Source organism: Aristolochia californica, unplaced genomic scaffold (genome assembly GCF_029961685.1).
Source record: "Aristolochia californica isolate CCGP_79_NKW_82.1479 unplaced genomic scaffold, dmAriCali1.0.hap1 SCAF_8, whole genome shotgun sequence".
Lineage (NCBI taxonomy): Eukaryota > Viridiplantae > Streptophyta > Magnoliopsida > Piperales > Aristolochiaceae > Aristolochia > Aristolochia californica.
Window position 1 is genome coordinate 2,723,449 of NW_027182279.1, and position 11,070 is coordinate 2,734,518.

At 40.0% G+C, this 11,070-nt stretch overlaps 1 protein-coding gene across 1 annotated transcript; it reads right to left on the reverse strand.

The window, feature by feature from the left end:
• Window positions 1-7,713: 7,713 nt before the first annotated feature.
• Window positions 7,714-8,567, reverse strand: LOC137939536 (uncharacterized protein At4g08330, chloroplastic). Its single transcript, XM_068784818.1, has 2 exons — window positions 8,360-8,567; window positions 7,714-8,275 (listed from the first exon to the last, which is right to left on the reverse strand). The coding sequence occupies exons 1-2, from the start codon at window positions 8,374-8,376 to the stop codon at window positions 7,912-7,914; spliced, it is 381 nt and encodes a 126-aa protein (XP_068640919.1). The 5' UTR covers window positions 8,377-8,567; the 3' UTR covers window positions 7,714-7,911.
• Window positions 8,568-11,070: the final 2,503 nt, after the last annotated feature.

The following is an 11,070-nucleotide window of genomic DNA, read 5'->3' on the forward strand; positions in this document are numbered from 1 at the left end:
GAGCGGGAGCATGAGCGAGAGTGAGGGGATTTTTTTTTCCTTTCCTCCCCTCATCACCGTCGAGCCCCTCCCGTTGGCTGTTGTCGTCGCCTCTATCGCCGTCGACAGTTGCTCATCGGCCGCCTCTATTGCCGTCTGTTCGATTTCTTCCTCTCCTCGTCGTCGCCTCTGTTTTTGTCACCGCCTCTTTCGTCGCCGTCGCCGCCATCGCAACCGTCATCTCCGATGACAGGTCCTCCCCGGTGCCGTAACACACTTCCCTCCGCGTCGTCTCGGCGAAAAACCAAAACCAGTACGTTCCCCTCGCACAAAGATGATTTTGCAAGTGTGATTTTGCACGTGCAAGATCATAAAGTAAAAAAAAAAAAACTTTTTCCATAAACTCTCCTTCCTCATAGCTCTTGAACAAATTAAAAATACATTTTATAGAAATAAGTTTCGATGAACTATTAGTATCTCATGTTTTTTAAAAATATTTTTCTAATTAAAAATTCTTATTAAAAAATCATATAATTTTCTAAATAAGATTTTCCTGCCAAGATGGGGTAGAAAATTGTATAGAAATTTTTTGAATAAGTATTTAACAGTTGATGTTGTAATACTTTTTGTCAAAAGCTTAGCAACTTCCCAGGAGAGAACCCATCCTAAGATTACTCTCGTTCAAGCTCGCTTAACTTCAGAGTTCTTAGTCATATACCTAGCCAATACAACCTAAAAAGATTAACCGTTTAAGGTGCGAAAAACCAAGTACCTAACCCATCAGTGGACCAGGAGTGGACAGAACCTAACCCAGGTGGACCGGAACCACCTAGCTCCGACACACACCCCGCCTATTCTGGAGTCGTCTCTCACGGGATTCGAACGGCGGACCTGGCGTGCCCAACTGTGATACCATGTCAAACGCCTAGCAACTTCCCAGGAGGGAACCCATCCTAAGATTACTCTCGCTTAAACTCGCTTAACTACAGAGTTCTTAGTCAGATACCTAGCCAATACAACCCAAAAAGACTAGCCGTTTAAGGTGAGGATGTTATGGTCCTGGGTTAAGTACCTATGTCTTCCGCTCCTAACAGGTCGGTCTTTTGGGTAGTATTGGCTAGGTGCTTAACATTTGGTATCAGAGCTAGCTCCCTCGTCGCGTGTTCGAATCCCGGAGGGGGCGACTGCGAACGGGGCGACCTATGCGGAGGGGGCGACCTTGACGGAGTAGGCCACCGCACGTGCGGAGGGGGCGACCTTGGCGGAGTGGGCCGTCGCTAGAGTGGGCCATCGCAAGTGGGCTGTCGTGGATGTCGGCCCGCGAAGGAGGGGTGTGATGTTATGGTCCTGGGTTAAGTACCTATGTCTTCCGCTCCTAACAGGCCGGTCTTTTGGGTAGTATTGGCTAGGTGCTTAACATTTACCTAACCCATCGGTGGACCAGGGGCAGACGGAACCTAACCCAGGTGGACCGGAATCACCTAGCTTTGACACTTTTAGCATGAAGCAATTTTCATTGCAATTTTGTGTTTGCCATTGTATTTGATTAAAAATGTATTGATAAGTATAATAATATATTAGATTGATTATTAATTTTTATTTATTTCCCTAGAAGAGGCAATAAGAGGTCCATTTAACTTTCCTAAGAAAAATTTAAAATATTTCTTTTAATTTTCTAATAAGTCACTAATAGTAATAGGATTTTATTTAAATGATTTATAGTTTTTACTTAGGTGATTGTAAATTGATATTGATATTTCATTTAATTTTGTTGTGTTTGATTATTGTATGGAGTTTATTCATAATGTTATGTAGTGTATGAAGTGTTTAGACTAGTTTATGTAGTGTATGGAGTATATAAACAATTGCATGGAGTGTTTATGGAGTGTTTATGAAGCTATTATGTATATAGATTATGCCCAATTTTAAGTAAAGGTCATGTCAAATTTTATATAGGTATTATATACATAGATTATGCTCAATTTTAAGTAGAGGTCATGCCCAATCTTATACATGTATTATATATATAGGTTATGCCCAATTTTATGTAAAATGTATACATAATTTTATATACAATTTATTTTATATATATTTTTTAAAAAGTTTTAAATGTATGTTAAAGCTCAAACTCGGCTTGAACTCGGTTAAAATTTTTAGGCTTGAACTCGATAATAATTTTAGGCTCGAGACGAGGTTCGGCTTGAAGCTCGGCTCGAAAGATTTAAATCAAGCTCGGCTCGAACATAGGCAGGTTTGGGCGATGCCACCCCTACCGACAACCTTCCGCAATTTCTCTCCCCCCCTCTGTAACCTCTCTCGTTTGATTCAGTAAAAACTAGGGCAAACCCTTAAATGGCAGAACAGATAATGAATTTCCCGACTTTGGTCTCTCGATCCTGTTGAGACACGAGGGGAGGCAGGCGGTTGCGGGGTGACGACGACGAGGACATCAGCCGACAGTGATGGTGACGGCAGAAGCATGGGGGGGGGGGGGGGGGGGGGGGGGGGGGGGGAATGAGACACGGAGACAAAGAAGAGAGAGAGAAAGTTGTGAGAGGGGCTCAGTAGTGATAAGGATCGGCGATGGCAAACGGGGGGAGAAAGAAATCGAAGACTCAGTATGAAATCGAAGAGGAAGAATGAAAAATAAGAAAAGGCGAAATCGATCTTCCCCCCAAATCCCCATTTCGCTCCCTGATTTTCGAGAAGTCGAGATCGAAAGATGAAGAGTCGTCTCGAACTCGAAGAGACCTCCGTGCCCAGGTCCTCGTTAAGTTAACGAGCCGGCTCGTGAGCTTTCGAACTGAACCATGGTTCGGTCGAGCTCAGTTCGTTAACTTAAACGAGCTTGATCTGGATCTCGAACTTGGTTCAATATCCAGATAAACTGAGCCGAGCTTGAGCCACTCATGAACCGGCCCAATTTGATGCCACCCTTATTAGCATGGAGAGTTCGAGATCTAGATAAACCGAATCAAACTGAACCAAGCTTGAGCCGCTCACGAACCGGCTCAATTCGATGTCACCCCTATTAGCATGGACCCAAGCTTGAACTGTCACTAGTGCTTGAATGCACCTAAGGGGTTGTTGTGGCCCATTTCCTCACTATGTGTCCTCTCACAAGTGCTTGCAATGTCACTAATCCTTTTAATGCATTGAATACTTGGATCAACTACATCAATTCTTGCAAAGAAGGTGTCTCAGTTCGGGTGGAGTAGTCTTCGATGTGATACGGTCAATATACTTGGTCTTCTGATCAATCTTTTGATGTGAGAATAATCAGCCTGCGTGGTTTGATGCTGGATCAGAGTGCAATTGATTTGGATCCAGGTGCATTCGAGCCAGACCGTTGGGACAACGGTCAATGATGGTCGTGGACCGATCGGGCCAATGAGTTCAGCAAATGGATTTCGTCGGTCATAAGTAGCTGACGACTAATATCTTCAATTATAGGACCAGTTCCATCAATGTCAGCAGCAAAGACGATTTAAGCTGATTGCCAGCACGAGTCACATCATCTTCTAAAACTCTGTATGATAACTTGCTTATTTCATACATAAAGGCTTCTAACAAGTCATCAAAACAGCTCGACTAAGCAATTGCATAGACACCAAAGTGATTAGTGTCCTGTGTTAAGTTGTTTAATTGTGTTAAAACATATATTTAAGTGTTAAAATTTGGGTACAACTAAGACATGGGTAATCTAATTGTAATATAATTTTACTTGTTTCCTCCATTGTAAATAGAGGTTCATTGTACTCAATTAGGAATTGCTCCCTACGACAATCAGGCTATCTGATTAGGGGCAAATAATCGACCACTAACCTCCTTTGTTTCCTTCTTGGTGAAGATTAAGCACAATTTCAGACATACTCATCCTACTAATACAGATACCTTCTAACCCCAATATACAGAAATAACATAATTTAAGCTTCCCTAGCCCTCTTCTAATAACCTAAGTTATAGAGAACTAAATTACTCAACTACCCACAAGTACAATGACCAAAATGCCCTTCAGGCAATAAATTCTTGAATGCTCATAAACCAAATCTCTTCCAGTTAATTTGCATTTCTTTCTTGCCTTACTCAAACAACCTAACAAACACAAGATCATCAACCTGAGCTTATTCATCATTAATTCTTTGCAGGTATTATCTTAATTTGCTCACAGATTCGTTGCTACTCTTTCTGTATTTTACTTAAATCCTGCCCAACCAAAGAAAAATGGGCACCCAAAATATCAATATCACAGCCTTAGAGTAGGGTTATAATACATAGTACCAAGTAATTCAAAAATAATGAATTCAAGTATGGGTACCGTAGCTCATAAACCAAAGCCATTTAAGTACCCAAATGTGCCAAAGTAGTTGAACTGGTGGATGTCGATGACTGGAGCTGTATGAACCTATTACATCCATCTGTAGATAATTTAATAGAAACCTCTGAAGCTGGAGAAATAGATGTTTGAGATCGCATATGATCCACAGAAGGACCATCACCAAAAACACCTTAATTAGCAAATTCTAGCTAAAAAAGCATGTCCCAACATTGATTAACTGTCTGGTTCTTCCGAGGCCAATGTGCACAGTAAGAATTACTTTTATCAGTTTCTCCTCTACAACAGCCCTTTTTTTTTTTAGGCATCTGCTTAAATCTCTATCCCAGCCTAGCCACTGCCAATAGAAGCATTGGCCATAGAAGCTAGAGCAGATTGTCAATTGCAATGAAGAAATAACAGTAACAGACTTAGATGATTAAACAAGAGTTTCTAAATGCATAAGTCAGGAATAAATGCCATTGAGAGATAGAATCTACCCATATGAGAATAGCTGATCTCGAACTGATCTATACTGAGAGGATAACCCACATAGAAACTTGGCAACAAGAAATACATCGCATGGTTTTCTAGTTGTTTCAGATCCAATTTGAAAGGCTGATACAGATATATTTTTACAATGAAGAGTGCCATAGTATTCAGTCAGAGATTTATCACCCAGCTTGCACATAAAAATGTCCTCATACAACTGGTAAAGTAGTGAAATGGCTTTACCTGGAGAATAGCTTTCTTCTACATTGCACCATCCATCCTTTGCAGTGTCAAAAAACATTACTGTAGCACTTATGTATGGATCCATGCTGTTAAATAACTAAGTTGTTATCAAGAAGTTATTCTTCATTCATTCTTTAATTTTTCAGAAGATAGCTCAGGAGGATCAGAATGAAGGCACCAGACAAGGCCATAGCACCCAGCTACATCTTAATATATTGTGCCCACAAGTAATTAGCTTCATTTAATTTGACTGACGTGGGTTGATAACAATATCATCAGAAGCCTTTCCCATACCATAAACTTCTTCTAAATCTGCCACTACGAGTAAAAAACAACAACCCAAACAAATTTAAGTGCCTATTAGCACACATAAGGGAGAAGAACAAACAAATTTAAGTGCCTACAGCACACAATAAGGCACTAAAGAGCACAAACAGTCCCTAACAACACAAATGGACAGAAAATGGCACAAAAAGGTACAAATATATGCTCTGGTCACATAAATTCTCATAATTTTGATTTTTCACATTTCTGAATCAATATTTCAAATTGCATTAAACCAATTCCAACTTATAATGGTTTAGAGACAGCATTAAGTTAATCTTGTTAAGTTGGGTCCAAGGCCCTATCCCAAAATGAGTAGTCAACTTAGGAAACCTCTTTCTCAACTAATAAACTCAAGATCTTTGTACTCACTAATCAATGTGGGACTATTCCTTAACACTCCCCCTCACGTGTAGACCATCTTTTATAACTCTACAAGTGGATAATTTAGGAGTAGGCAGTTTAGGTGTAGGCCTTCTTTTGTGGCTCTACAAGTGGATAGTTTTAGGTGTAAGCCCTCTTTTGTGGCTCTACAAGTAGATAGTTTTAGGTGTAGGCCCACATATGAGTTCTTACTCTGATACCATGTTAAGTTGGGTTCAAGGCCCTATCCCAAAATGACTAGTCAACTTAGGAAACCTCTTTCTCAACTAATAAACTCAAGATCTTTGTACTCACTAATCAATGTGAGACTATTCCTTAACAAATCTAATTATCAATTTTCATGTTTTAGAAAACAAGCTATAAAATAGCTCATATGCACATAGTTTTCTTGTTCCTTTTGTTTTTTTTTTCTTTTTTTCAATTTTTTTTTTTTTTTATGTTTAAGTCCATTGCCAAGTGTAACTTGAACCCCAAGACCTCACAGTAGAAGCCCCCTCCATGTGGCCAATGAGCCAAAGGCCCAATTCATGAGGAGCATATGCCTTACCAGCAATTCTGTAACACAAATAAGAAAAAATAAAAGTTGATTTGTGATGTCAGAGATGCATTCATAGGCGTTTTGCCACAAAGTGAGCAAGATTAACATATTTAAACAGCCTGAAAGTTTTATATTTAAGCATCAGCAACTTAGATCTATCCTTGCAGCCCATACCCTTTTTATTATACAGCAAGCAAAGGGACCTTAGTGGTCAACTTTGTAATCATCAGCTAAAGTTAACCATCCTTCCCACCTTTCCTTAGTTCTCATTTTGATCTCCTTTCATTTGTCCTGATTTGAGACAAAAAATTACTAAAGTAACATATCGTGATGCCAAACTGATTTGTGGCACTCCTGTTGGATAACTTTGAGAGTGTAGGTTTAGAGTTTAGAGTTTAGTGTACATTAAACATAAAATTCTAATAAAAGTCTCAAGCTTCTTGCAACACCTTTTCACAACATCAAAACCAATTAAATTGAGGCACACCTGTCTATGTTTTACCAAGCTACAAGCTTCAGAACAACTAAGTGCAGGTGGATTTTCAGTGCCAGGTAAGATTTATTTGCATGCCCAGTTGATGAATTCAGAGTAGATTCTGACACCAATAGGAGGACAGTAACTGCTAAAACGAAAAATTTCATGCTAACAAAGTAAATCTCCTCCAGTTAACTTCCATTTTTTTCTTGCCTCAATTGACAACCAAAAAGAGCACATGATCATCATGCTGAATCTCACCACCCATCATTAATTCTTTGCAGACACTATCTTAATATACCCCAAGATTCTTTGTCATTCCTTTCTGTAATAGATAAAAGAAAAATTGGCAGCCAGAATTTCTATTTCACTGTATTAAAGTGGGATATTACTACATAAATACCAAACTCATTTAAGACTAATCAGTCCCTTCTTTGAAATAAAATACAATGATTTTATCTCTTTTAAAGTTTTTTAATTGATTAATCTCACCTCACTTCCACACTGTTTTGGTTATGACTACTCATTTGATCCATGTTCTCAACCTGCTCAAAGCCTTTCTGCAAGTGAATTGGCGGCTTCAAATGCTACTTCCACCTTTCATTGCTTAACAATTATTCCTATGGATGAAAGCATTACTTTTACATATTACTTTTAATATCCAGGGATTCAGATTATGTCTAAACAAAATGGAAATTCACCACTTCACAAGTAATAGTAGCAACCACTCACTCATACAGCTAAGAGTGCACTTATTGAAATACATGAACAATGTGCGACTAAAAACCCTGAGACTTGTGCACATTCCCAAAAGATTCTTTTCATTCAATCGCTACTCATCACTATCATTCGACTCAATTATGTTGAAGTCAGCAACATGAACCCTTCTCCTCGACTTATTCAGTCCTGCTTTTCTCTAAATTCCCAAAATGGACATGCAAACTCTTAAATACATGAGGAAAGTCCAGTGAATCCAAAATTTCATATTCCTATAGATGAAAAATAATATCAGAGCGTACATAACCCTTCATACAAAATAAGCTTACAAGAAAAGTAAAAACTTTACACCACCGCCATCAGATACCTCAACAATTGCCCTATATAGTACACACCAGACATGTAAACAGCAAAAAAATGGTAATCTAGGAACCAATTACAAAACTAAGTTTCAGATGCTATTCGTAATGATTTCTTCTTGAACCTGTACCGTGGAGCCCGCGGGATCACCTGACTGGGACCCATATGAAACTGCCCAGGACTATCCGTCAACGGAGGGCCATCATCATACACGTACCCAACAAGAAATCCACAAGAATTACACTTCATTTTCGTCCTCTTTCTTTGAATTCCCCAGTAATTCAGAGTCTCAAAGAAAGGCCTGATTTTGTCTTCTGTCTCAAACCTAAGTTTAGATCCATCAACGCGGGAGAAAGAAAGAGTACCTTTGTTTCCAGCCTCAAAGTAGTAATCAGAAGGAAAGAGATCGATGTTGCTGAGATTCAAGTTAGTTCCGCACTCAACACAGCTGCAACATCATTGATCAAACGCGGACATGAATGAATAGAACTTAATACGAATACATATATCAACGTTTTGATGGCAACAATACCTGTAAACAGAGGCCATGGATAAACCCGGTGATGGTCGAGGGCGACGGAGATGGAAGACGATAATATAATATGTTCAACATTTAACGCGTTGGAAGAGAGACCTCGAAGACGGCACACAGAGGGAGGACCAGTCAAACTGCAGGACGTATAAAAATCCTTATTCGACTTCAAAGGCGTCGTTTTGAACAGCTAATTTTACAAACGCAGCACATTCTAGAATGATTCCATGCATTTTCGTATTTTCAGGTTTCTAGCTTGTTCTTTGTTGAGTTTTAAGCCATAATTTTGTCGCCAAATGTAGAAGTTTGTTGCATGGTCTGAGTGGTTCTTCCAGCCTTTGGGTTTTTGTTGTTTCTACTTGTTTGTGTGACACAAAGTCCAAAATGGTAGACGTGAGTGCTTCTAAGCTTGATAAATTTATGTTATGGTCCTGGGGTTAAGTATTTATGCATTCCGCTCCTAACAGGTCGGTCTTTTGTGTAATATTGGCTAGGTGTTTAACAATATAAGCTAAAAAATGTTCTGAAAATCACTCTGGTCCCAAGCATGTAAGTGATTCTTAACCACTCGAGATTTTGCTTACCATTTAATTGAGTCCCCTCCTACTACGAATCGAACGTAGAAAAAATGGTCAAAAGAAGGCATTTTGGCTAATTAATAGTATGGAAGAGTTAGTTTTAAATAATGTGGTGTGTATGGATACAGCCAAGGCGGTTTGGGAAACCTGTACAAACTATAGTCTTGCTAATAAAGAAGAGGACTATGAGGTTTTATAGAAACTCAAGACTTTGTTGGTAATACCACCTAATGTTATAGCTTCTATATGTGTGCCTTCTATTTTTAGACGTTCTACCTCTTCACTCTAGATAATTGATTTTAGGGCTTCAAAACATCTGATGGGAAAAAATGATAAGTATTCCCTTTATTCTTGTTCATATCCTCAATATGTTTTTGTTGATGATAGGGCTCAAACCCAAGTATAGGGAGTTGGTTCTTCCTCTCCCACACCCTCTTTATCTTTGTCGACTATCCTTATGTGTCTAAGTTTCTATTAAGCTTCATGTTAGTTAGTCAATTGACAAAAAAAATCGGATTACTATGTAACCTTCTTTAGCTCTTATTGTATTTTTCAAGATCTACACACTAGGTGGGTGATTGGTGGAGGCCATAAACGAGGAGGCCTTTATTTTTTGGATAACTCATCATTCTTGGCTATTATCTCTTCACCCAATGAGGCTTTACACTGTCACAAGAGACTAGGACACCCCTCCTTGCCTTCATTATAACATTTAATTCCTTCTTTGAAGTCTATTTCAAATTTAAAATGTGAGTTTTGTTAATTAAGTAAACAACATAGGTCTTCTTTTCCTTCTAGTTCTAAAGAGGTTAGTTCAAATCCATTTTCTTTGATTCATTCAGATGTATAGGGGCCGAGTCAAGTGTCCAATATTACCCTTTCTTATTGCACAAACACAGCCTAAGTGAAAAGATGGAAAAGTTGGAGTGACATGGATGTAGACATCACACTAGTAAGTGGATGTGGAACAATAACTAAGCACATTTAGCACTAGGAAGACAAAGACATGATTATTGATGGAATGTCGTACCTTGTAGCTTGTCAAACTAAATATCACATAAAAGAAGCAAAGGCTAAGCAATAAAGGTTATAAGGTTACAACATGCCTTCTCATATCCTAATTAGAGGCGAAAAAGGATAAATCTTCCGATGGAGTTGCTTTTATTGGAGAAAGGATGTATTATTGATTCATCGGCCAGTATTATTTGTTGCTTCTTTGCTCCAATTTCTATGATTTCGAATAAGGTAAGTAGTTGAGAGAATCACAACAAGATAACACTGCATCAATTATGAATTATTGGAAGACACCTCAAGTGGCATTAAGGTAAATACTTTATCCATATCAAGAAGGTGGCACAAAGTGTTATTTAATCATCTTGTCATCAAGATGACATAACAGTAGGGGTGGCTTTGAACCGAGCCGGCTTGAGTTCGGCTCGGTTTGGTTCATTATCTCTCGAGCTTGAGATCAAAAATCGGCTCGTTTAAATAAACGAGCTGAGCTCGACTAGAGCCAGGTTCAGCTCGCCAGCTTGTGAGCCGGCTAGTTAATTTAACGAGCGACGATTAGGGAATCGGGGGGATTTGGAAAATTTTCTGGAGTAGACTCTCTTCTATTTCGTCTCTACGAATCTCATACTTCTCTGCCATTTCCATGCCATTTCAATATGATTTTCTCATCGCCCACCGAACTTCTGCAACCGTTGATCGCTCTCGTTGCCCGCCGAAAATCGGCACCCGATAGCCGCACGCCTAAAATAGGCACCCGACAGCCGTCGCTTAGCGACCGGCCCCTACTCCGCCACTCAGCTGCTCTTAGTCGCACTCCACCACTGCACGTTGTCGCACGTCGTTCACTCTGAAGGCCACAGTGCTGGTGCCGCACAAACTCATCTCTCCTGACACAGTCTTCGTTGCAATTATGTCTCGACATCACCGTCGTTCCGTCGCGCCGCCGTTGGCCCCTTTGGCCACAACGCCGACCGCCCCCAGCCAACCGGCGCCGGATAGAGCCCCCCGATATTCCTTCTCTCTTCTCTCGTCACCGATTTACCGCCGAAATCGATCGACCCCGCCGCCGCCTGCCGCCGTTCGCCCCTCCGGCCACAACCCCCCCACCCCAGTCACCCGCCT